The 27,789-nt window shown below is 43.9% G+C and overlaps 1 protein-coding gene across 1 annotated transcript in view; it reads left to right on the forward strand.

Moving 5' to 3' along the window:
• RAB31 (RAB31, member RAS oncogene family) overlaps nucleotides 1–23,337 on the forward strand; it is a 130,714-nt gene extending 107,377 nt beyond the window's left edge. Inside the window, exons 6-7 of the mRNA XM_047697405.1 lie at nucleotides 7,240–7,349; nucleotides 19,830–23,337. Of these exons, the coding sequence (XP_047553361.1) occupies nucleotides 7,240–7,349; nucleotides 19,830–19,927 (208 nt within the window). The 3' untranslated portion in view covers nucleotides 19,928–23,337. The remainder of the gene's footprint in view (nucleotides 1–7,239; nucleotides 7,350–19,829) is intronic.
• The last annotated feature ends 4,452 nt before the right edge of the window (nucleotides 23,338–27,789 follow it).

The raw sequence follows: 27,789 nt of genomic DNA on the forward strand, positions 1-27,789 counted from the left end.
TATTAACCAACTAGAAAATCAATCAAATCAATGTTAAAACCCACTTTATAATAGCAATACAAACCTGAAATACCTAGAAATAAACTTTTCTGGTGTGTGTGTCCTTTTTCAAATTTTGAAATATTTTAAATCCTAGGAATGAATTTAGCAAAAAATGAGCAAGAACTATATAGATAAAACATACATGCTATGGTAGGACACAAAACATTTAAATCAATGGAAAGGTGTACTTTTCCTTGGATAGGAAAACTCAGTATTGTAAAAATGTCAGTTTGCTCTAAATTAAACCACAAATTTACTGAGATTCCACTCAAATTACCAAAAAGACATTTAAAAAGAGTTTTACAAAATGATCCTAAAATTCATCTAGAAAAATAAACAGAGGGGCATCTGGGTTGGCTCAGTTGGTTGAGCATCCGACTCTTCATGTCAGCTGAGGTCATGATCTTGGAGTCGTGTGATCGAGCCCCAGGTCAGGCTCCATACTGCACAGTCTGCTTGGGATTCTTTCTCCTTGTCCCTCAGCCCTTTCCCCTGTTCTTTTTCTCTAAAATCAATCAATCTTTTAAAAAAATAATAATAAATAGGTAGAAATAGTAATGAAGGGATAAATCCCAACAGATATTGATATCTATTTTAATGATTCAGTAAGAAAACAATATAGCATTGTCACAGAACTGCACAGAAAGTCATTGAATAGATGAGAGAATCAAGAAACAGTGAAATACATAGAGAAATTTAGTATATGATAAAGATAATTTTTTTTAATTTTTTTAATTTTTTCAGCATAACAGTATTCATTATTTTTGCACCACACCCAGTGCTCCATGCAATCTGTGCCCTCTACAATACCCACCACCTGGTGCCCCCAACCTCCCACCCATGATAAAGATAATTTTTAAGTAAGTATAAAAAAGGGATAATTCAATAAATGGTCTTGGGATAATTAACTAGTCATGGGGAAAGTGAGAAAAAATAAATCGAAAGTGGGACGAGGATTTAAATGTAAAATAACAAAACCATAAAAGTTAGAGAAAGCAGATGACTGTTAAAAATAATCTTGGGAGTTAGAATGAACTGTTTAATCATGACATAAAACTCAGAAACCATAGAGTAAAATAATTGAAAAGTCTGACTACATAAAAACTTCCGTGTGGCAAAGATCTAAACACAAAAGATAAGCTGAAGAAATGTGGAAAATATGTTACAAAGGACTAGGTTTCTTAATATGCACAGAGCACTTACGAATAAATAAGAAAAAAATTCAAATCATGTGAACCTAAGTAGTTAGAGAACATGCATAAAATGTCACAGAGTAAGATATATTCATGCTTATGAAAAGTTACCAACTTTTTTAGGGGCACCTGGGTGGCTCAGTCATTAGGCATCTGCCTTTGGTTCAGGTCATGATCCCGGGGTCCTGGAATCAAGCCCCACATCGGGCTCTCTGTTCAGTGGAAAGCCTACTTCTCCCTCTCCCTCTCCCTCTCTCCCTGCTTGTGTTCCCTCTCTCACTGTCTCTGTCTCTCTCTGTCAGATAAAAAAATAAAATCTTTAAAAAAAAAAGAAAAGAAAAGTTATTACTTTGAATACAAGTTACTCAGAATTAATGTCAGGTTTTTTCATAGACAAAGACTTCAAAATACGAGGCAATTTAACTTTGGGGTAATTTATCAAAATTAATGTATTTAATGAGTTGGCTGATGTAGCCTATATTCACTCATTCTTCTGTGGAATAGCGATGACTGGCCCGCAAGCCTTCTTGGACCATAAAATGAAGGGGTTGAGTCACATAAACCTGTGAAGGACCTTCAGATTCTGAAGTAGTTAGTCTGAGCCTCCTGTTCACTTGTTTCCTCCATCTGCATCATTTCCTCAGTCTTTCTGGGGGCATTCTGTAAGAAAATGGTGCCATGCCACCATCCTTGCTAATATAGCTTTGCAGCAACTGATTAAAGAAACACTGATATAGCACTGATTATGTTCTGGGTATTGTTTTGAGCACTTTGTAATATCAAATTTCCTAACATGTAGAATTGCTATAAAGCATTCATCCCATCTGGTAGAATGAGGGGCGTAAGACCTGGGGCAGGGGAGGTACCGTGGGAGTCACCTATCTCTATTGACTTCCAGGAGGAACCCATGGAACTGAACCTTCCTGATGAACCCCTAGGGGGGACAGCATCATTCTGCCTTTAGTCTACCTTTAGCTTTGAATGCCCTCCCTCTCAGGTAGGGCTTCAGGAATTCCTTCTTGGGGTGGTTGCTCTCCTCTTCCTCTGCCATCAATGGGGGAGGATCACGGAGAATTAAACACCTTTGAAATTAGAATGAGTCAGCTGCCATGTTACCAGGTTACCTTTTGAACTATGAAACAAGGACCCTTGCTGGGCAGTGCAGCCGTTGAAAACTCTGGAGCCCACAAGAATGCTGATTTGTGACCTCCTCCCCTATGGAGAGCCTCCGAGCGCTGTAGCCTGCTCTGGCCTCTGCCCAGGTCTGAGACATGTGACAGGCTGCTGTGTGGGCCACGCCGAAGTATAAGCTGATTAATATCAGACCTGGGTTAAAAGAAGACTCCCCTTCCGTGTGTTTCCACCCTAAGCCTGAGCCATATTGCTCTCTCTCCCCATCACTCTGCTCTTGGTCCCGACCCTGACTCTGGTCTATTCTGATGTCCCTTGAATTTAGTGTTTTCCTGTGAAGGGATGGTAGCCTCCCCGGATCTCCAGCTTTCCCACTTTCTCTGCCTTTCATGTCTCCCGTTGGCTCTGCATCCTGGCAGCTGTGCCTGCCTGTGGCTGCTTTCCGGTGGGGGGTAGGACATCAGACAGTTAAGAAAGAAACCCTCGGGGGTGCCTGGGTGGCTCAGTGGGTTAAAGCCTCTGCCTTCGGCTCAGGTCATGGTCTCAGGGTCCTGGGATCGAGCCCCGCATCAGGCTCTTTGCTCATCAGGGAGGCTGCTTCCTCCTCTCTCTCTGCCTGCCTCTCTGCCTGCTTGTGATCTCTGTCTATCAAATAAATAAATATTTTAAAAAAAGAAAGAAAGAAAGAAAGAAACCCTAGGTGATGCTGATATGTAAGGTAGGGGCTGAAGGGGCAGTTGTGGGAAGGGTGCTAAGGGAGAAGAATGCCCCGTCTATACTTCCTGCACTTCCTGGCTGGTTGGCAGTAAGTCTTTTTTTTTTTTTTTTTTTTAAGATTTTATTTATTTGAGACAGAGAGAGAACAAGTAGGGGTTAGGGGCAGAGGGAGAGGGAGAAGCAGACTCCTTGCTGAGTAGGAAGCCTGACTAGGACCTCGATCCCAGGACCCTGGTTCATGACCTGAGCCAAAGACAGAGGCTTAACCGAGTCACCCAGGTGCCCCTGGCAGTAACTCTTCTGGGTGATTTGTGGGAGTCCAGAATTCTGTACACAGGTTGGTCTAGAAAGTCGAAAAACCGTCTTTCCCATCAAAATTGACTAGCTGTGTTTACGCTCTGGCTTGGGAAAATTAGTTTCAACCTACCTGTTCCAATGCCTAGTACAATGTCCAGCATATGGCAAACACTTGGTAAATATTTGTTGAAAAAAAATGAACGAAAGCCATTAGATGCCATAGTCTCATGCAATCCCAATCACAAAAGACCAGTGATGGCCTCCTTCTAACTGTGGGTGGCGGGCCTATCCTGACATGCAGCTGGGGCCGTTCCCAGTGGTTTCTATTTTACCTGCAAGAGGTTCCAAGGAAGGAAATTCTCACCTTTTTAAGGCTCTTCCTTCAGACTGTAGTTGTATGTAGTTGTGCCTGTTTGTTCCAATGATAATTTGCCGATGCCACCAGGCGTCTGGTCGTTCAATTCCGATAGTTACTACCTGGAGTCAGCACAGATCCCACAGATTAAGGACTCAGCCCTTCAAGACTGTCCCTCCCTCCACTTCAGATGCCAGATGAAGATCTTGGGTATCCCCAAGTTAACCTCACTTCTTCCCAGCAGACTACCAGTTCGGGGGCTCTTAGGTCCCCTCCACAGAAGGCTCGATAATTCAGTAGAACAGAGTTCTATGAACTCAGGAAAGCACTAGACTTATGATTATAGGTTTCCTCTAAAGAATACAAGTCAGGACCAAGCAAAGGGAAGAGGTGCATAGAGCAAGGGGCTACCAGCCCCTCCATGTGTTCACCGAGTCCAACCCTCCAAGCCCTGTGTTCAAGAGTTTTCGCAGAGGTTTCCTTACTTAGTCGTGATTGATTAAATCTTCATTTCTTCTGTCCCCAGGGTTGGAGAGTGAGGCTGAAAATTTCAACCCTCTAATCGTGGGGTTGGGTCCTCTGGCAACCAGTCCCTATCTGAAGCTCACTAGGGGCCCGTACCTATAAAAAACTCAGGTTTGGCATATTGGAGCTCTTTATGAATAACAAAGGACACACCTATCACCTAGGTAACTTCGTGGTTTCAGGAACTCTGTGCCAAGAAGCAAGGAGAAGGGAAATATGTATTTCTTTTTATACCACAGTAGAGGAAACCTGTTTTGACAGACTCAGGAGTGGTTGGTCCTTCTGATTTCAGTTTGTTGTTAGAGGGACTTCCACTGGCCCTCCAGGCTGAGTAAGAACCTGTTCTTCAGGAGGACGGGATATGCCCTTCTCTTGCCTCCGCCCCTGACTCTGGTGCCTTACAGTTTGAGGATCTTTTGAACCCCACATTTTTTCTGTCTATAAAGAGCCAAAGAATGGCCTCTGGGATGTGGGTGCCTGTTGGGTGTCAAGGCCTGATGGAAGCAAAGGGGCAGAGCCAGTGGGTCTTAGACCCTGCCTCCAGCCCGGACTCACTGTGTCATTTTGGGAAAATAATTTATTTCATAAGACCATTTCTAAACACGGAAGAAGTGTGAGGACATGCTTTTCTTATCTGTCCATTTCCGGGTGCAGCGTGTAGACTGTGAGACGGTGAGCCTCCCACCCCCAGGCTTACTGTTATGATAGGATGGACATTTTCGACTCTGTAGCAAGTGACTTTGTTCTTGCCTTAATCTTGGCAAAACCTATTTCACTCCTCTTTGTCTCACAAAGGGACTAAGGAGAGGTGGGCTAGGGAAGCATGTGACTATAATCTGCTCTCAACCTGAGGGGTCTCCGAGGCCTCCTTGATAGCCAGACTCGTCCCTACCCCCAGGTGGAGATTAGCAAGGCACACCCTGTCTTACCTGAACCTCATTTGGGTAGAAATGAGCCCCACCCTTCTATCTGTGCTTGTGACTGCCAGGAAGAAATAAAAAGTAGGGTAACATGCCAAATTGAACGTCGAAAAACCCTTTTCTGGGGTGTTTCAAATGTAAAATTCATTGCCACCAAAAAACTCAAGTTTCTTTTTTTTCCCCCTTCAATCTTTGTGAGAGATCTGGGGTTTGTCTGTTGGAAACAGTAGAGAGGGCAGCTTAAGGAGCATAGCTTTTCCCAGTGGGTCTTTGGTAAGAAAGATTATGGCGGTGCAGATTGTAACCGACACAACTCAGGAGGCTTCTTTTCTCTGGTTTGGAATCCTGGGGCCCCTGCCTTTACTATGGTAACCTCTCCTTGAGCCCTTTTCCATCAAACTCCTGAAAAGTCCTCCTTTCATTTGATTTGGGGTCTATAATGAATTTAAATGCCAAGGATGGATTTCCCCAGTAACTTTATAAACCAGTTATAGCCTTTTTGGAGGCATTTGGAGGGGTGGAGAGAAGGGAAGGAGTTGGGAGGGGGATACAGTCTCTTCACCCCGCTCCCAGTTTTGATTTTCAGTCCGCCTTTCTGCTTTTCCTGTAGCCATCTGTCTAGTCCAGCATTGTATTCTCCCTCGCCCACAGCATTCGAGAGCTTCCAAATTCTTCTCCTCCCTCCCCACTCCTGTCTCTATGGTGTACCGTTTTTCCCTAGAATGTGGGGCTGACCCTGTTGTCGTCTTGTTCTTCAGTGGCCACTGGTCTGCCGGCCTCTCTGCGGGGATTGCTGCTGGCGACCCCCTCCCTTCTCAGCTCCATTCTGACCTTCTCTCCATTCTGACACCATATCATTCAGTTGTGAATCTGTATACTTCCTGTACTCTGTACACTTCCTGTACTTGTGTATACTTCCTGCACTTCTGTACACTTTCTGTTCTCTGTACACTTCCTATACTTCTGTAAACTACTATATTCCTATACTTCTGTATACTTCCTGTACTTCTATACACTTCCTGTACTTCTGTACACTTTCTGTATTTGTGTACACTTTCTGAACTTCTGTGTATATCCCGTACCTCTGTACACTTCCTGTACTTCTGTACTTTTGGTACTTCTGTACTTCCTCTCATTCCAAGTGCTTTATCGCCTTTATTATCCATGTTTTGCAAATGTTACAATGTTGTGGGTTAGAGTAACCATGGATGTTTGTCTTTGCTCTCAAGGGTAGGTTCCAGAAGGCAGGGATTACTGCTTTCTCTAGCACCTACAAGAGAGACTGGTGTATAATAGCCACTCAATAAATATTTGTTGAATAAATGACTAAACTTCTGGGGGAACAGGAACGGTGTCTTTTTAATCTTCGGAGCCACCACAGCATCTTCCTATTAAAAATAGGTCAATAAATGTCTTTCTAGGTTATTCATTTAAATAGAGTTCAAGTCCTAACATCTTCGCAGGAAGAGACTTTTACAGGCGAAAGTCTGGTTCGGTCCTATTGCGTCACAGCCTTTAGCTATAACCATGGTCATTTCCAGACATTCACATCCTGTCGCATATTCTCCCTGACGTGTGAAAGACAAAATGCACGTAGTTCTGCAAGAGCACGTGTGTTGCAGGACTGTGCACACGTGTGTATGTGCACATACACACGACAAGTTAAAAAAACTATGAGTCATTTTTTATGGGAAAAGAATTGAAATCAGCCCGAACTCTGCAAGCTGAAATGGATGTGGCCATCTTCCTAAAGAGTTTTTCTAATGTTCTAGAATTCTTTCCTTCAGTGGAACTGGGCACAGCATTTTACATATGGGGGGTGGCGAAGGTCATGTAACTCCATGGATGCCAGTGACCAGGTTTTAAACTTTCACAAATTTTCACAATTTTCACAAATTTTCACAAATACTAGCTCTCAGTATTTGCCAAGAGACCGAGTGGTTATTCAACAGAACTTAGATAAAGGAGCTGTTTCTGCATGAGCTTCCTGTTTGGTTTTTGGGTTTTTGTATTATACAAATGAGCATTCATTTCTGTCTGGGTGTGACCTCTTTTCTAGGGAAGTTCCCTTGAAGGACGCTAAGGAATATGCTGAATCCATAGGTGCTGTTGTGGTTGAAACAAGCGCGAAAAATGCTATTAATATCGAAGAGCTCTTTCAAGGAATCAGTAAGTATCTGAACTGCGTTTTTGACTTTGCTTACGTTTGTATGCTTCTGAGAGTCACAGGATACAATCCCTGGGTGCCGCTTAGAGCTTTCCCTCTGTGGGACTCTGTCTGGTGCCATGGATATAGAACTTGGAGTCTGTACTTGTTACTCCTGACCTATGTATGGAGATTCGGAAACTCCATATTTCTTGTGCCTTAACCTGTCGATTCTCTGTTTTATGAATCAAAATGAAATAAGTGTGTTGCAAAAGAAGTCATCGTGATTAGAAGGGTGTATGTGGGTTTGTTGTTGTTGTTGTTGTTTTAGATTGTATTTATCTATTTGACAGAGAGAGACATAGCAAGAGAGGGAACACAAGCAGGGGGAGTGGGAGAGGGAGAAGCAGGCCTCCCACCGAGCAGGGAGCCTGATGCGGGGCTCGATCTCAGGACTCTGGGTTCATGACCTGAGCTGAAGGCAGACGCTTAATGACTGAGCCACCCAGGCGCCCGAGGGTGTGTGTTTTATAGCATGTTGTGTTAGTATGTTGAGGGGGAGAGAAATACAACAGATAGTGATAAGGTGTAGGAAATTCAAGTCATGTGTTAAACGGAATGACTCTAGGCAAACAAAATAAAGGAAACTTTTGGTAATTCCTTTCGCCTGGTGGTCGTCAAAAAAAATGAGTCTCCATCCCACAAGAACTGAAATTGGGAATTAGGCGGACGGTCAATTTTTCTCATTTCTAATTAGCCAGTTAATGGCAGGGAAGGTGGCCCCATCTTTTGTCTCCTGTTCTGGGTCACATTATCATTCCCTTTCTTTATGCTGTTCTCCATAAATAACCTTTATCTAAGACCTGTGTTCTAGCTGATGGCCAGATTTCCCCTTCACAACTTCTTTGGTAAAAATGTTCTGCATTGGGTCCCCTCAGAGAGCTTCCTGCTACCCGCTTTCTTGGGATACTGTCCTGGGATGTCCCCAGAGCATAACGGGGGACTTCACCCAAGTACCAACCTTTACTGATGGGTTGGGACTCAGAGGCCTGGGGTACCCGCCTTAGGAAAAGTCGAACCCCTGAACAGTTGACAGTTGTTCTCAAAGGTCTTATCTGGTTCCAGATAATTCCAGAAGGGAATTCCAGAGGGGAAACTGATGGTTTGATCTCTCTTCTCCCTGAGGTCATTGTTGGCGGGGCACTCAAAGTCAGAGGGCCCGTCACTTCCCAGAACTGATCTGATTTCCTTTTAACCGGTTTTGGTTCATTACTCTAGGATCCAAGAACACATAGCAGGGATTATTTTGTTTGTTTCTCTTGGCTTGATGGGGAATTTCACTTGGAGAGGGAGAACTCTGACATGGGCTACTTACATGATACAGAAATACACAAAAACACACACAGCCCCAGTCTTATTGTTCACTGGGGTTCACATTACCTTTCCTCCCATCCTCCTTCAGAAGCTTTGTGTTCTCGCTGTTATTTTACACTCGCAACAGAACGATGTTCTCCAAACACATTGACCTTAGTAGTTGAACTCCAGAATGCTAGGCTGTCATTTTATGTTAGAAACCCTGGATCCCCAGACTCCTGCTCCTTCCTGAAAATGGGTCATGGCCACAGTGCTCAGCTGTGAAGGGACTGTTCGGCTGCCCTCTGTTTCTGTGGAACACTGGGTGACATCTTAGAGCTTTTGTCTTGAACTCATTCCATTAACCTCATTTTCCCTCCTGTCAAACTCATTCTTTTCCAGGGGCGTTCGGCTTTTCTGGTATGTTAGGCAAGTATTCAACATTTTGTTTTGATTAAAGGTTTTAATTAGTGGAGCCAGATAGCTCCTGAGGACTATGACATTGACCCCTTTCCTTTGTGCAGCTCCTTATCCGTTCTGGAACCCTCTCCCCAGCATGAGCCCCTGGCAGGCAGGTGGTGCAGATGGCAGCGGCCAGGGAAGGAAGCACAGTGCTCTGCACCCTTGGAATTCAGCTTGAGGTTTCTGCCTGAGCTATAAGACTTTCTGAGGTGTGCACAGATCGTGATTAAAATAAAGGGGGAAATAGGAACCGTAAAGAAGAAAATAAGCCCAAGCGGCAAGTATTCATATCTTACCGGAAATAAATCTCTTTGTATGGTGCATCTCTTCACCCACATAAGGTCTTTATGGCTCAAGGTGATGATGACGTTGAGTAAGGAATTCCCAAGATCTTGGTGGTCTGCTTCACTGGAGAAAAAGCACGTGTTTGCAGTGCCTGGGTGGCCCAGTTTGTTAAGGGTCTGCGTTCCGCTCCGGTAATGATCCCGGAGTCCTGGGATCGAGCCCCACCTCCCGCTCCCTGCTAAGCTGGGAATCTGCTTCTCCCTGCACACCTCCCCCAATCATGGTCTCTCTCTCTCTCAAATAAACAGATAAAATCTTAAAAAAAAAAAAAAAAAAGAGAGAGAAAGAAAGAAAGAGCATGTGTTTTGTTTAAAGCACTGGGTAATTAGGGCTTCAAATTATGGCTTCAAATAATTAATTCCTATATAAGCCATAGAGTAGATGTACCACCTCATCTTCTATATCAAATAAACAATTATTTCTCTCTCATTATACATGGCCTGCAGCAAGACCTCTAGCCGTGTGTATCCTGTAAGGGCTGGTGCCTCTTTACTCCTTCAGGTGAATTTCTTCAGAACGGAGTGTTGTAGCCTAATTACAGGTTAATTTAAAATGCAGTACCAAGTACACCTAAATACACTGCGGCAGACATTTCGTTTATTTTCCTTTTCCCTGTTCCTACTTGTATTACATGCGCTCCTCCCTGAGCTCAAAATAGAACGGGATATTGCTGACTTGTACACTCCCCAAAGCAATGTTCCAGAGACAAACGTGCCCGGGAGAAAAGATGCAATAAAAAAAAAAAATGGTGAGAATAAAGGCCCTTTGAAAAGGTGTGCTTAAACAAAATTAATTCATGCTGACTTGGAGGAAGAGACAGATGATTCTCTTCTATATTCCCAGAGTGTTCATAAACCAGAAAGAGACAACCATGTTTCCTCGGCATGAGTTAATGTACTTACGAACTGGAAATTGTTTAGCAAACTATTATCTGTTTGTGAAGGCTGAAGTTACCTTGTAAAGGATTTGGATACTGCCCTGTTTTGGGGGGTGGGGAGCTGGGCACAGCCTGTCCTCACGTGGTGTCCTCAGGTTGGCATTCCTCCAGTAACCCTTTTCCCATTCCCGGTTTTGGAGCTCCTTTACCCCGCTGTCTATGGCTTGTTCTCCTCCATGCATTTCTCCCCAAGGTTGTTCCTTTCTCTTTCTTGAGCTCTTATACCTTTATTTGGAACATTGACGTTTTCCTCCTTGAGTTGAAAGATAAAGAACTATTCTTGGCCAAGAAAATTTTGGTACATTTGAGCGTTTCAACTGCTGTATGAAAGCACAAAGATACTCTGTTGCTGTTTACTCTTGATAGTGTTACATATCGAAGCCAAACTCCTGATGGTTTTCCTTGTGAAACTCCTTTCTCTGCTGGACTCTGGTCTTGGCAGGTGGGGTTTGGAGGTCTCGTGTCTGCTCCCCATCACGCTTTACCTCCTCCATCACACATCTGCTGTCTCAGACCCTGAATGTGATTCTCCTCCTTTCTCCCGGCCAATCTTAATTCCTTGAAAGGTGCAGTTCCTATCTTTTTCCTTATGGAAATGTCATTGGCCCCAACTCTTTTGGGTGGTTCCCAAGGTTCCTTATGGCTTCCCCATCATTCTGACATGTGAACACATTTAAATGATTAAATTAAATGAACATGTTAAATGAATACTTTAAATGGTTCTCCAGGTGCTTTAGGTATATACCTACAACAAGGTCTCTGCGAGCAGATCTGTCATATTCTCCGTAACGCTAAGATGAGTAAATAGGATAGGGCTGAATTCAGATTTTTGAATTTGGATCTTCATCCTCCCTAATGATGTGCCAGAGGCAATATTTCAGTGTGATCGCTAGATCAAAAGAAATGCAGTTGCCCTACTATGGGGACTTAAGGATGGATGATCCCAGTCCATAGGACAGGCCTGGTATCTCTTCATACATGTGTTTAATAAACACATCCTGTACTCATCTGTGGGTCAGGTACCTTGGTAGACACTGAGGACACCAAGACGAGCAAAGCTGGCCATCGAGGCCGGCGACAGACTATCAGCACAGAGTCGAATACATGTATAATTACACATTATTATAAATGCTTTGAAGCAAAAGAACAGGACCATGGGGATAGTGACAGGTGGGGGGATGAGGCTCCCCAGGCAGGGCGCTGTTGCTATAGTGCACGGGGTGGAGGGACGTGGAGGAGGGACGGGGTGGAGGAACGTGGACGTGAATTTCAGAAATCTTTTGGAAGTGGAATCAGGACACGGGAAACAGGCAGGGCATGGGGACCTAGGGAGAGAGTGGTACAAGCCGATCCTCGTTCCCCAGGTCCCCTTTTCTGGCCCATGAAGGCTATCTTGGGGCTGCATCTGATGGGAGCCTACCAGGCTGCATTCTGGAGCGTGAGAAGCACAGGTTTGGGTTTGTGGATTTTAATTATTCAACTTAAATACTGTTTGGGTTTTTTAAAAAAACCTCTCCCTAAGAGCAAAAAGAAATGGGCTGCAGGCTCACCAGAAAAATGTCTGTTTTGGGGTGAGACCTCTGCCAGACAGCTGTGCTTTTGTTCCAGTTAATTTGAATGCAGACTATGGAGAAGAGAACACAGGGCTTTCTTCTGAAAATCACATCTGGAGACACTGTGGACATTAAGCTAGGTTTTTTTGTTTGTTGGTAGTTTGGGAACAAGGTGAGAAATATTTTTTCAAGTGAGTATAATTAGAAGCACAAGCGTATTGGTTTGGAAAAATTAGAGTGTTCCTACAACAGGCAGAAAGTTACAACTTGTGGGCAGGGAACAGCTCTTGTTTTATAATCATTCTTTGCACAGTGTTAGCTTTGTTAAGTGCCCTGGATTTTGACAATTCTCCAGTAGTTACTTTTTGTTTGGAGAAGATTTAAAAACAAAACGAAGTGTTTGCAAATTTTATAGTAGTGCAGTTAGCTGTCAAATGAAAGTAGGTTTAGCTAAGCCACCAAGGGACAGGAAAGGACAAAGACAAAGCCTGTCTACTTTCTGACACCGAAAAAGTTAATTTAGGGACTACAATAATAAGGATGTCCATGAAATAATGTCATTTTCAGAACAGGTACAAGTGGGATATCAAAACTCCTAAACCTGCGTTATCTTTTATCCCAATGATTCCAAAGCAGAAATTGATCAGGTGTGCAAAATGTAGCAGGAATGTTTAGCACACAGCACAGCTCTCATTCTCTTCCATTGTTGCAATTGCTTAAAGGTTTATTAACTCATTCTGTGCACCATTTTTTGCTGAGAAATAGGCACTGTTATCATCCCTATTTTACATAAGGGGAAGTTGAGGCATGAAGAGGTTTGTCCAGGTCACAGAGCTGGTAAGTGAGTAGCCTGTACTAGAAGCCTGGCAGGACACTCTGGAACTTCTAGTCTGTCTCACTGCTCATTGCCTATGGCAGCTTATGGTAACGTTATTAATGATGGTAAAAACAAAAACAAAAAAAAACAAACAAACAAAAAAAAAAAACAAGAAAAAAACCAGGAAATGACTTAATGGTCCAAAAGTTGGGAAATGTTTTTTTAAAAAAGCCATGCTCTCACCACTATAAACTAATGTTTAAAAACAATTATGTAAATCTGTATTTCCTGACGTGGAAAGGTAAATGGCTGACTGTGAAACAGGAGTTACGGACTGGTTTGTATAGTATCTTGATTTCGTAAAAATATGCACATATAATATATATTGGTAAATAATACATTCTTCCGGGCGAGGGTTGGAAGGATACATAATAAGCTTAGAATGTTAACAGTGGTTGTTTCATGGTGGTGAGGTTCCAGGGAGCTAAAAAACAAAAACAGGCTTTATTTTGGAAAATTTTAAAAACGCACACCAGTAAACCAAATAACCCAGTGAACCAGCATGCATGCATAACCAAGCTGTTTCATCCCTATGCCACATTCCCCCTCACCCCCCACCAGAATTATTTCGAAGGGAATTCCAGACATCATTTCATCTGTAAATGTTTTCAGAGTGTAACTTTTTTACATTATATGTTAATAAAATACAACACAATAAAAAAAGAATGTAATGTTTTTTATGTAGCAACAATTTCATTATTACTTTAGTAATAATAATGCTGTTATCCTAGCAATATCACCAAATAGTCAGTGTTCAAATTTCCAAATGTCTCGTTTGTCCTAAATGGTTTCTCTGTTTGCATTTTACTGTTTGAATCAGGATGCAAATGAATTCCACACACAGTGATTAGTGGATATGTCTCTTAAGCCTCTCGTAAGCCAGAGAATCCTTCTCCATCTTTCTCCCTTTGTTCCCTCATGTAATTTCTTTATTCAAGAAATGAGATCAGTCCGTTGTCTAACACAGTATGGACTTTGCTGGGTGGGTTCCCGGGTTGCTCAGTAGTATTCCATTGCATAAGGAAAAATGTGTTAATTCATTCACTTAACATTTGGGGTGTTTTCAGCTTTTGGCAATTTTAAGTAAGTTTGCTGTGAACATTCACATACGAGTCTGTGTGGATAACTACCTCGGCGTGGAATGGCTGGCTTTATCTACTCAGTAATGTTTAACGTTTTAAGGGAGTGCAAATAGTTTTCCAAAGTGTTTTTGGCATTTTATATTGCTGTCAAAAATGTGGGAGAGCTCTAGTAGCTTCACATCCTTGTCAACACTTGTTTTGGTCAGTAGATAAAGTTGCAGTCATTTGGATGGGGTTTTGGTGGTATCTCCTTGTAATTTTAATGCTCCTCTTCCTGGTGACTAATAATGTCTGCTTTTTTTAATATGCTTATGTGCAATTCCTGTGTCTCTTTGGCGAAATGTTGTTTCAGATTTTGCCTGTTTCGTGTTGAGTTTGCTTTCATATTATTGAATTTTTTATATATTCTGGATACATGTGTTTTTATCAGATATTTGGTTTTTTTGAGTATTTTCTCTCAGGCTGTGACTTGCCTTTTCATTTTCTTGACAATGTCTTTTGAAGAGCAGAAGTTCTTAATTTTGATGAAGTCTGTCTTGTTAGATTTTCCCCTTGTGGCAAGTGTTTTTTGTGTCTTATAATTTTTAAATGTTAAAATAGAAAAATGAAAGGGACGTATCCATTCAAGGGAATATTATACAACAATAAAAAGAAATGAGCTATCAGGCCATGACAGGACATGGTATAACATTAAATGTGTATTGCTAAGTGAAAGAAGCTAATCAGAAAAGGCCATGTTACACTATATGATCCCAACTATGAGACATTCTAGAAAAGGCAAACTTATAGGGACGGTGGAAAAGTCAGTGGTCACCAGAGGCTCATCGTAGGAAGGAGGGAGGGATGAATCAGGGAGCACAGAGGATTTTTAGGACAGGGAAACTCTTCTGTATGGTGTTGTAATGGAAGATGGTTAATATTATACATTTTATCAAAACCCAGACGATATACAACACCCAAGAATGAGCCCTAATATAAACTAAGGACTTCTGTTCATAATAATCAATGATGGCTCATCACTCGTAATAAATCTTCCACAGCTGTGCTAGTCATTAAAACAGGGGAAGTTGGGGATGAGGATATTAGGAGCTCTCTGTACTTTGTGCTCAACTTTTTCTGTAAACCTACAACTGCTCCGTAAATAGATAAATAAATAAATAAAGCCTATTCATTTAAAAAGAAAAATGAAAGAGATGCCCTTAAACAGTAAGGTTCAGTAATGATTTTAGAGTAACTTGAACCCCTCCATATTGAAGACCTCTGGCATTTGGGACTAACAGCCCATAGTGACCTCCCCATTCTTTCCTCTCTGTGGGCATCACCATGCCTTCAGCAACCTAGACATTGATCTTTGCTTTTCTTTGTCCCTCTCTTTGCTTTATCTGTCTCTCTGTCAGGTGTCTTCCCATAGTCCTTCCCATCTTTGTTTTCTGCTTCTTTTCCTGGCATCCAGATCAAGGCTCTCCTTGTCCCTGACTGGACTTCCTGCAGGCCTCATAACATCATTCATTCTGTGTCTCCTAAGCCATTCTGGTCCCAAAAGGAATGCTAGCTCATTTCTCAGGTCTAGACTCTAATGTTCAAGGTCATCTAGTAATTCCAGTATTATCTCCTCTACAGCAGCAAAAAGACAGTTCAGGGAATGACTCAAGCGGCATGCCCGGCCTCCTGCCCCCACTCCCGTTCTGTAGTCTAAGGGCAGTGTTCCCTGATTGTGAGCCACTGCCGTGTTCCACAGAAAACCTCCCCTACCCCCAAATGAAGAAGCTTAAAGGCCATTATCAGGGGTAAATACTGCCAAGTCCTATTGGTCAGTTTACTAATTGGGATGGTTCAGAAAATCAGGATCAAGAAATAAAGTTACACAGCAACTACCACGCTTCTAATGCCCAACGGAAGGTAGCCGAGCCAAGTAAATCCAGACCTGCAGGGAAAGGGGAGAAGAGTACGAACAGCAGAAATCTCAGGGAGGCCTCCAGGCTCACACGGGGAACGGCCCATCCTCCACACAAGGAAAAAGAACAGCTGCAGCCAAGCTCGCTGTTTTATTTTTGTTGTGTGTGGAAGCACGACAGCCCTCGGTCCAGAACCATGATCAAATTTATAGGCTTGGAATTTTTTTTTTTTTTTTCACATATTGCATTCCCGAGGCATCATTTATAAAACCTGCTTTTTCTCAAGGCTGTCAACTTTCAGGAAAACTGAATTTCCAAAAAAAAGTCCTTTAACTTTTTCCCAAGCAGAATCTTACACAATTCCAACCTTATTAAAATAAACACCCTAACCTCGGATTTCGACCCCAGGATGACTTGTTATGGAGATTGTTTTCTCAAAGGATAGTTTGTAAGAGTAGAAACCTGCAGAAAATAATGCTCAGAGCCTTTCAGATGTGTGTGTGTGTGTGTGTATTTGTCCTATTCTGTGCCTCTGTAATTAATACAGATTCAATTGTGTGATTGCCTTGGTACAAAACGCCTTGGCCATTTTCCAGAACCATTCCTTTGTCTGAGTACACTTAACCTCTCTGTGAGTTCCAAATAACTCAGATCACAAGATCAGGGCTCGTTGTGTTTTCACAGCACTGTTGGCTTCCTTCTGGTTTAAAGGTGCTTGCCTCATTGTTATGACCGGCCTTCCTCCACCTCTGCCTTAAAGTTGAAGAGTTTCCTTTCTCCTCACTTTGAAGTGGGGATCCCAGGTTGTGTTTTGTAGAAGAGTAGGATGGATCCCCATCCTAGTACCTGAACCCTTGTCCCCAGGCAAACTCCACTTGAGACACCCCTAGGACCTGTTCATCATCGATGATTCCTTCCATCTTGGTGAGAGCTGCAGATGATATGGCAGAGTGGCTGTCCGGTGACTTTCTCATGGTCTTTTTATCAGTGAGGAAAGGCCATCTTAGAGATACTGAGTAGCTTGTCCAAGTTCACTAAACTGCAACACTGATTCTCAGATCTCAGAACCCTTGTACTAGAGGAGAAAAACAAAGTCTAAAGAAACTGCTGTAACTCCCTCTTTGAGAAACACATTGTTCTAATAAGTGAGATTTTGAATATTCTGAAGAGAAACAGGACCGATCTGGTGTCGCTAAGAAGCCAGATTTGACAACTGATTCAAAAACACGGCTAACAGTTTAAAACAAATAAAGAAAGGAGTCTTCGCGAGGCCTGACTTGGGTCTACTGGATCTTGCAACCTAAATATTGTCTTCCTTATTGTCCACAGAGGAGATAAGTGGGAGGCTGGAAAGAGGGAAGAGGACAGGCAGGGCAAGGAGGGTTGCCGACATTCCCATTGTGCTTTCCATGTCCCCTTGATTTCTAGATTTTCTTTTTTTTTTTTTAAGATTTTATTTATTTTTTTGAGAGAGAGACAGTGAGAGACAACATGAGCGAGGAGAAGGTCAGAGGGAGACACAGACTCCCCATGGAGCTGGGAGCCTGATGCGGGACTCGATCCCGGGACTCCAGGATCATGACCTGAGCTGAAGGCAGTCGCTTAACCAACTGAGCCACCCAGGCACCCGATTTCTAGATTTTCACTTGACCTTTATGACTTCAGTGTGTATTGTATGCAGAAACATTTGGTGTATTTGGCGTACGTTTCCTAGGAAAGATCTTACTACATGAAGCATGGAGAATGAGTCACAGATAGGAGGGCTAAAGGCATAACGTTCTTCCACAAACTTTTTTTTTTTTTAAGATTTTATTTATTTATTTATTTATTTGAGAGAGGGGGTGTGCACAAGCAGGTGGAGTGGCAGAGTGAAAGGGAGAAGCAGGCTCTCCGCTGAGCAGGGAACCTGACATGGGGCTCCATCCCAGAATCCTGGGATCATGACCTGAGCCAAAGGAAGACGCTTAACTGAATGAGCCACCCAGGCACCCCACTCTTTGGCTAACTCTAGAGCTAACACCCCAATAAGAGCACAAAGTGGATGTTAGTATAGGATGTTGATTTTGAAACTGTCAAAACTACTTATCAGTGGACAGTACTTGTCTTTGTTAACTAGGGCCACAGTTTGCACCCATCAGAATTATAATTTTGTCCCAGAGCATTTCGGAGGCAAAAGCCAAAGCCCCTGTTGGAGCAGCTAACACAGTCAGGAGACACCTGAGGTCTTACAGATTTAAATACTGATATGGTGTGACACCGTCATCCCTCCAAAACACAGCCCCTGCTCTGGAGGAGTAAGTAGAACTCGATTGGCAAGATCAGACCTAAATAAATCAGCACTGGTAGTCGTTCCAAGCTTCCCCCTCTATTCATTGCTTAAGATTGACAAAGTAGAAGAGGCATTTTGTTTACTTCCTTTTAATTATGACTAATAAAAAAAATGCAGCACGTCCAAAAGAGGAAAGTACCTGTACTTCCGTTCTCATTTGCTTCTGGGTCAGGACTGAACTGCTTTGAGAACGATGAGTGACAGCTCTGCTTAGCTTTGTGCTCTTCCGGATAGTGGCCCGAATAGTGCCTTCAGAAATTGTTATAACCTTCTCATCTGCTTCATCATCAAATGAAGAGCTTTACCATTAATTTTGGATTTTGGGTAATCGCCAATGACCTTAATCTCTATGCCTGAGCTTTGATGAGTGCCCATGGCACCCAAGGTACACAGTGTACCATACCTTTGTAATTAACTATTTCTGCCCCTGGGGAAGATGTACCTCTCCCGGGATGATTTGACTCTCGGTATAGTCTGGTGGTAACCTCCACCTGCACTGAAGGTCTTTGTTTTTGGAACTAATTTCCCTTCCATTTCTAATGACTGGTTACTTAGTAAACTGATACACCGATGAGCTGATTTTAACAACCTTTATATTAGAGCTAGTGTTGCATGTCTTTTTATGGGGGATAGAAATGCAGCGGAGAGAGCAGACATGGTGCAGTGGGAAGGACATGGGCTTTGGGACCCATCAGAAAATCAAGATAATCAAAGAACCACCTGTGCCACTTTGCTGTGGACATGACCTACAGGCTATGACCTGAGCTCTCTGAGACTTAGTCAAATGACGACAACAGAAACCATCACACTGACCTCACAGCCTTATGTGAAGACAGTGCCCGGAAACATCTTTGAAAACTGTGAGGTCCTAAACACATATTCATTACTTCCAGATGCCACTGCCTTTTCCAAAGAAAGCTTTTTTGAGATAAAACTCACCTACTGTCCATGAAGTGGACACTCACCTACTGAAGTGTATAATTCCATGGTTTTTAGTACATTTACAGAGCTGTTGATCAACACAGTTTTAGAATATCTCTATCATCTCAGAAACCATGTACCTTTTAGCTCCCCCTTCCCTACCCCTTAGGCTTGCCTTCTTAATTTGTACTTTGTGTTTATTTACGGAGACTTTAGGACAATTTTTTAAATTACATTAAAAAAAATAAGCTGACTCGTGCACGGCAGAATGGGGAATGGGGAGCTAAGTGTTAACAAATGGTATTACTAGGAAGATTATAGTTTTATTTGAAGAAGCAGAAAGATGAGTCCTCATGGTTACCACGGAAGCCCTGAGGCCATGAAGCAGCTCACGGTACTGGGACCAACCCTTGGGAGGTAGCACCTGGGCTGATGCTGATGAACAAAAGGTGGGTGGGGACTTGCCCCTTTACTTAGGAGCGTGGGGTTCCAAAACCAGAGAAATTTGTGGTCAGGAAGCTGCTTTTACTTTACCTTCACTTTCCAAACAGAAGCTTGAATTCAGGCATCAGCAAGGAAAGAAGGAGGGATGGAGGGAGGGAGGGAGGGATGAGGGAAAAGAGCCATTCCTGGCCCCTCCCACTTCCTGTATAACCCAAACTTTCAGTGGAGGTGTTGAAGCAGGGTGACAGTCTATATGTGGTGTCGACTGGAAAAAAGGAAATCAATACTGGCCTCCTCTTTTCCAGGTCGCCAGATCCCACCCTTGGACCCCCATGAGAATGGAAACAACGGAGCAATCAAACTTGGGAAGCAAACCACGCAAGCCGGCCGGCGGTGCTGCTGACCCATGGTACCATGGTCCGCTGTACTTGAAGAAGCCAGAGCCGACCTCCCATTCTCGGCGGCCTGGCACCCCACGTAGGGAGAAGAGAGATGCTGGCTTGGCATCCTGGAAGACCTGCCACCATGGGGCAGGGAATGTCCCTGGGAAAGGCTTTTAGAACACTCCAGAAAAATCTGCCATACTGCCACAAAATGGCCTTTGTACATGAAATGCACATGAGAGGGAACAGATGTTAGGTAATAAGTATAGTTGAGTTTTTTGTTGTTGTTAAAAAACCTTAAGTTGCTTTTCAATTTGTATAGCAGTCTCACTGGCTTATCTGTGTGTGGGATTCTGAGGTGGCCTTTCCCTCCAACTTCCTGGGTTCCTCAGCCCAGTTCTGGCAAATTACCCAGTGCCACTGCCTCTGTTACCTGACCAGCCTTCACTGAAAGGTTCATTTCATTTCATTTACCTTTCAGTGGAGTGTAATTGAATCATCACTCAAGCTAGACACTTGAGCCATTATGAAAAGCAGAGAAAGATGTATTAGAAACTGTTGTCTACATCTTTGACTTCTACTTGATGCCTGTTTTTCTACATTTTGGTCATATATAAATAAACAAACCAGATCCGACTAAAATATTTCATGCAATTTTGGGCTTGGGAGGCCCAGTTTGAAAGAGTCATTTGAGTAGTTACCGTATAAATGGTGACAGATGTAGGGTATAAATATTTTTCCAGAAACTGCCTGGGATACATCATCTCCAGAGTTATAAATTCCCACTCTCTTACAGAAGGTTAATTCACAGAGTAGGGTTTTACTAAGACAGTATGTCATGGTGTCATATCTAGGGGGAAAATTAACTGGAGGGTGTTTGAATCTAAATCATAGGGCAAACTTCTAATATTATCAATCATTAGGTTACAGGAAAGCCAGCCAGAGGAAGCAATGGCACCTTAAGATTCGAGACACCCCTATCCCACCCCCACCCCTGGCAAATTACAAAACTGAAGAGAGTGTTTTAGAAGATGCCAAGCTTGGGCAGTTGGCGTTAGGACTCACCAGAGGTCCAACCCTGGAATGCCTGTTAGCTGAGAGTAGACTTCCAGAAAACCTTCCGTTCTAGATTCCCCATCTGCTCAGTTAATTAAAGGTGTCTGAATCTAATGGAAGGAAAGGGAAAGAAGACACAGAAGGGAAGAAAAGCTATTTCCACTAGAAATCCAAATCTTATTACCACTCTAACTTCCTTAATACCTGGGATCGAGAAGCAGTTGGTTTCCTAGTAGGGCTTATACTGGGGGCAAATTCCTAAAGGATGTTTGGATCCGTGCCTCCTGTGAGGACTAGGAAACTGTCAAGACTGGCTGGTCTCAGAAATGGTTAATCAGGCAGTGTGGGAACAGGGCCAGATGGTACCTTTTTTGCTAGAAGCATTCAAGGCCCAGCAAACATTAATAGAAAACCTATAACACAAAAGCCTGGAAAGAGATGGTGAGCCGACCAAAGACCTCAAGACTCCAGTAACTCAGTGTGATCCTCTCGAGGTTGTGCCCTCCCTGCCCTTGATGGGTAGGAACACTGAGATCTCCATCAAGAAAAAGCTGGGGTCTTTGAGAGAGTCACAGCCAAGTTGACACTCATTTATGGGGACTATGATCAAGAAAACAGGTGGAAATCACAGATTTAGGGATTGTTCTTTTCTTCCTAGAAGAACTCAAGAATAGGTTGTCAATCGGTTATCTCCACTGCTCCACTCAGCTTGCTAGAATAGTCTGACAATCGTAGGATGCGCAGGCCAGAAACACTTATTTTTGGTTCAAGAGTGCCTCTTAGCTCTCCGAGGCAGGCACTCAAAAACTCCAAGTGGCATTTGGAAAGTCTTGGCAGAGTCTTTTCTGGGCTTTTTAGGGTTCTCCCCACATTGTCAACTTCACTAGCAGCTGGCATGATGCTGCTTATAGGCCAAGGGATGACCATGCCTCTTCTGAAAGTTAAAAAATTGGGGCTGCAAATCGAATGACCTCTTTGCGGGGGACATGAAGCCTCATCGTGGAAGCTTTCCTCATCCAGCTGTCCCTGAGAACCTGGGCCTCTCTCTAGATAGTCACTCAGGATGCCCAGCTAGGGCGGGCCACGTCCCCGCGGGGTTCCCAGCCCTGGGCAGGGTCCTTAGTGACTGCGTCTTGCTTGCAAGAGCTGATGTTAATCACATGTTGGGAGCAACCCGCGAATAAGCCCGAGGTCTTATTTCAGGATCTCATTGAGGCTGTGAAACGCTCTTTTACCTTTCCGTACTGCCTTAACTCTTCCAGCCGGTCAGATGACAGTATGTTTATAATCACTACTCAGAGCAACTGGGGGAAAGAGTACACAGCACTTGGGCACACATACATTCATAGAAACGTGGAGTCTCCTCTTCAGAGAGACGCTTCGGTCTCACCTGCGAGGAAGCTTCCTTCCTTCCTTTATTTTGCCTTGCAGTTACCTCCTGGCTGTTCTGATCGTTGAACTCCAACCACGTAATACCACATAAAGGCCTGGAAATGACTGTTGCTCCAGAATGTCAAGTAGTTTCATGTGATGTAAATCCTTCCCATCATTTTCCAAACTTTGCTTTTTTGCCCCCCTCCATTCTCTTTCCTTCCACGCGCGTGTATATGTGTAAATAGGATTTTGTATTTGTGACACCGACATGTAATGCATTTCACTGGCTGAGCCTAGCTCGTGCCTATGTGATGTGCAGCATAGGCCTGGGTTCTCCTGGGGGTCATTTCCCCGTGGGAACCCCTACGGTGGCGCTGGAGTCATGCGCACGCATTTTAGGTCGGTACGTAATTGACTTGCCATTTTATACTTGAAATGGTACATCAGGGTGCTCAGATGACGTTACCTTGCAGACTATAGAAGGTTGAAGACCTGAAACTATTTCAGCCAACGGAAGGGCTGTGCCCCAAGGAGAACTGAATTCATGGGCCAAGGGAGGTTTGGATGATGGGAATAATTCCTTTACGGTCAAGGATTATGGCGTATGCGGGCTGAAGCCGAGCTCCTCTTATGGGACTCCACTCGCTGCAATGCTCACAGCCAGCTGAATTTCAAGCTAGCTTAGAAACTAAAGGGCTCTGAGCTGTATTCAGATCCATTCCGCATCCAGTCTACTTTTTCAGCCATCCTTGTTGAAAGCAGACCCAGGGATCCAATGTCCATGCTCTGTTGCGAAAACCGTTCCTTTCTCTCGTGTTTCTATAAAGGGCTTCTGGCTGGGCTGGACCCAGTTCTCACGTATAGAAGATGCTGCTGCAGACAATTAGGACCTTTCCACCTTGTATTCTATAGCGAGGCGCTGCCCTCAACATCACCCCATTGTGTATGTTATTGGGGTTTAACACACACTGATTTGTACTAATAAATATTGTAAGTTTCACCAAGTTGGTCTTTTTCTTATAATGTTCAGTAGGATCATTTTTTTAAAAAATCACAGTTACTCAGAATAAAGCAAGGTGATCCCCCAGAGATAATCGTACATATGGACTACATACAGAGACATGTGTGGGGGCTGTTCCCTGGCACTGTTTGCAATAGCAAAATGCCTTCCCCTAAGGAAATCAGTAATAAAATGTGGCATAGCCACATGATGAAAACCATAGGGTAATTAAAATGAATGCAGGATCTCTCATGCACCAACGACGTATCTCAAAACACGCAGGGGTACATACTGCCCACCCCCAAGGGAGCCACTCTCCTAGTGGCCTGTGTGAATGGAACCTCAGGAGCTATGCAGTGCACAGCCTGAGCAACAGAGCTGTGGCCTGAATGAGCGAATAAAACAAGTTGAAGAAGTACAGAAGCACACACATTTACACAAAAACAATCATGTATGTTGCTGAACGTGAGTGTGTAAAAGGTGGAATTAGAAGGCAAAACATCAACTTCCTTGATAGCGCTCACCTGTGGGGAGGCAGCAGCAAGTAGACAGGATCAGGGAGAGGAACAAAGGGCATTTAACTGGCAGTAACTGGTATTTATTTCATGATAGAAAAATCTGAAGCCAATATGACAAAATGAGAGCATTTGGTAATTTCAAGGTATGTGCTTTATTAGTCAATGCATTTTGCCATATTAAGTTATTTCAAAGAGAGGAGATTATGGAAACAAGCGATGAAGGATGAAGCTGACATCGTAAATGTGCTAGAAAGAAATCAGAAGTGTAGTTGCCAGCTTCATGCTCTCAGTAAATTTTACCAGGCTGACTTGGCGCATCTTTTCGTCATCCCAGCTACTCCCGCCTGCCCACTGACATGCGCAGACTTTCTCTCGCACACCTGTGCGTCTTGTACTTCTGTGCATCCTTGATGTGTAGATGGACCTGGAAGAGTGTGTAGAGGGAGGAAGGCAGGGCCTCGTGTTCTCAGCATTCAAGTCACCCCATGCTGAGAAGCCACTTGCAGTACATAATCAAACAAGAAACAAAATAAAAACCATCCTCTCCAAGAGACCCGGTATTCCGATTTTGTGAGAACACAAGCCTTTCTTTTGCATCTCCTGGGAAGTGGTTACCTATTTACGGCAAGATAGGGAAATGTTTTAGAACAGCCCAATGGATTGCTGGACTTGGCCAGCCCAGCCTTCCTTGTCAGTAGCATTCTATATAGCTGCTCCCGCCTTTCCTCTGTCCCTCCGTCCTGCTCCGTCCCAGCTGGAGGGTTTATTTTGTAGGACCCAGGGTCTGAGGAATTGTGCACTGAGGCACCTCACACGTTTTTACAAAACAACTCTGGTTGACTTATGGCCTCTGGAAAAACACGGCAAAAGCCCAGAGCTTTATTCAGCTTGACCAGTGAGGACTGCCTGTGACTGTTCTAAGTAGTCATTAAACATTTCCTGCTCGGGCAAGTGCTGTCCCAAGAGCTAGGCTTGCCGGTCAGAAGATGCTAATTTCATGAGCATCCGTGTCCAGGAGCGACTTCTCCGAAGTTTCGAGAACCCCGCCCCATCTGGTTCCACTGGCTTCTGGTACACCTGTGAAGCATCCTTTCTCCATCCCAGTGTTTATGGAGACACCAGACAGAGAATCCCAAGCATTGGTTGGCATACTGAAGATGGGCACTCTTGTACATGCTGGTCAGAGTGCAAATCCACCATCTTTCTAGAAAGTGGCTTGATAACATGTATCTGAGACGTTTGAAAAGACTACATCCTGTGACCCATGAATCCTGGTTTTCTATTTGTAGGAATTATTGTGTGTGCTTGTGTGTATATATATATGGGTATATATGTATATGCCATACATATAATACACATACACATTACCTATTACTGAATACATATTCAACCAGAACTTAGTGTCTTAAAACCATGAATACTTGTGTCTTACGGTTTCCAGGGCAGGATTTGGGAACAGTTTAGCGGGGTGGCTTCGGTATGAGGTCTTTTTTTTTTTTTTTAAAGATTTTATTTATTTGACAGAGAGAAATCACAAGTAGGCAGAGAGGCAGGCAGAGAGAGAGGAGGAAGCAGGCTCCCTGCTGAGCAGAAAGCCCGATGTGGGGCTTGAACCCAGGACCTGGGATCATGACCTGAGCCGAAGGCAGTGGCTTAACCCACTGAGCCACCCAGGCGCCCCCGGTATGAGGTCTTTAACAGGTAAATTGGGGATGTCGATTGGTTGCAGCGACTGAAGACTTGACCGCCTCCCTCACGCGGCTCTTGACAGGACGTCCCATTTCTTTGCCCTGGCGGGGGGCTCTCTCCATACCCTGCTCAAGTGACATCACGTCATGCGATCTGGCTAGCGTGGATTTATTAATTAGTGACACGCACATGCTAAGGTGTTTGTCCCAGTATCATTTATAATAATGAAAGCCTGGGATAATCCAAATGATCTATGATAGGAAGTTAACTAAAAATAAAAAAATAAATAAAAGATTAAATAAATAAATTATAATAGAACCACAAAATAGAATACCGTAATCATTAAAAATGACAGTATTAAAAATCAGTGGTATTGTCCATAAGAGTCCGAGGTATGAAAATTTACTCTCTTCTTTTTGCTGCCATATCTTCCTTTCTACCTTGAGCCCCCTTTCTGTGTAGTGTGGAAAGCTGGACGTGGTCTCCCAGCTGGTCCGACCTCATTAACTCACTGGCTTCCATCACTGTGGGGGCTTTAGTGTACTCTCAGGTTTGAACCTTCCTTTTCTCCCAGGGGGTGGCTGAAGGGGTGGCCAGAAGGCATCGAAGCTTCTGGAGGACCGCTGTAGTGTTCCTGGGTCTCATTGCCTGGCCCGCACAGTGGTCTCTCTGTCTCCCTTGTCTTGGGCCCCAGCCCCCTCAAGTCTGTTTCTGTACCCCATATAAAACTCCTGGGAAGATTATGGATGGGAGCATGAGCTCCTCTGGGGTCCTCAGAGATGGGTAGGACAGCAGCCCGGGCTGGAATGGGGGTGCTCTGCCAGTGAAGGTGTTCCTCTATTGTTGGGGTTCCCTGATGACAGCCTGGGGCGGGGTACAGTTCTCAGTCCTCTTTTTGGGAGGCTGGTGGGAAGCTAGTGCTGGGCCCACCTTACCCAGGTTGTGCCTGCATGCGAGCTGTCTCAACTTCCCATAGTCCAGTGCTGTAGGAGTAGGGAGAGGCAGGCCATAAATTCATACTAGCTTTGTCAGGGCTTGCCTTTTTGAGTTCCAAAATCCTTTGCATACATGCAGACTTCATTGTCCTGACTGGGGTGCCTTTGAGAGTGAAGGGGATGTGGTTAATATCAAGCTGGAACAAGAGGATTAAGTTGCATAGTCTCAGGAACACCAGGACATATGGTCATTCTGGTCCAGCTCTTACCCATCTAGCAAGGTGGAAGGTGGTATTTGAGAGGTGGGGCGGAAAACTCCATTCCTGCATAAGTAGCTCATCATAGCTGTCTTGGTAAAGTCATTGATCCATCCATCCATTCAAGAAGCATTTGTTGGGGCTGCCTGGGTGGCTCAGTGGGTTAAGCCTCTGCCTTCAGCTCAGGTCATGATCTCAGGGTCCTGGGATCGAGTCCAATATCGGGCTCTCTGCTAGACAGGGAGCCTGCTTCTTCCTCCCTCTCTTTCTCTCTGCTTGCCTCTCTGCCTACTTGTGATCTCTCTCTGTCAAATAAATAAAATCTTAAAAAAAAAAAAAAAAAAAAGCATTTGTTGAGGGCCACTATGAGCCAGTGCTGAATGAGCCTTCTGTGCCCCAGCAGATGTATGCAATTTTCAAGCTTACAAAGGATGAAACAAACATAAGGGAAAAGACAAAAGAACCAGGAATGGCAGGAATGAGAAGGAGACGTTCCTTTAGGGGTAGACAGGTCAGCCTGACTGGGAGGGGCCCAGCGACCACATGGGTAGGAATCAGTCCACCCCTCACCCATCATAAGATCCTGAACAAGTTACCTGGTTTCTCTGAGCCTCAGTTTTCACCTGTCAAATGGGGATAGTGCCCACATCATAGGTTTGATGTCAACATTAAGCAAAATTGTTGTATGAGGCGCTTAACCCAGACAACCTCGGGGCCACAGTTATGCCATTGGCTTGGACCTTTGACCTCGATTTGTCATGTGACCTCCTCGTTGCAACTTGCTTATTTTGGTTCCTCTCCTTGGAGGAAGCCAACTCCTCGCTGGGCTGGGCAAGGAGCTCCATCCCAGCACGCTGAGATCATGACCAGAGCCCAAAGCTAGACTCTGAACGGATGGAGCCCCTCAGGATGCCCCGTCTTAGCAACTTTCAAATTCATGATCCAGCACATAAACTATAGTCACCATGTTGTACCTGATATGCTCTGGACTTACTTCTTTTACAATTGGGATTTTTAGCTTTTGATCCCCTTCTGTCTTCTTTCTCTGCTCTC

The sequence above is a fragment of the Lutra lutra genome, chromosome 12, assembly GCF_902655055.1.
Source record: "Lutra lutra chromosome 12, mLutLut1.2, whole genome shotgun sequence".
Classification (NCBI taxonomy): Eukaryota; Metazoa; Chordata; class Mammalia; order Carnivora; family Mustelidae; genus Lutra; species Lutra lutra.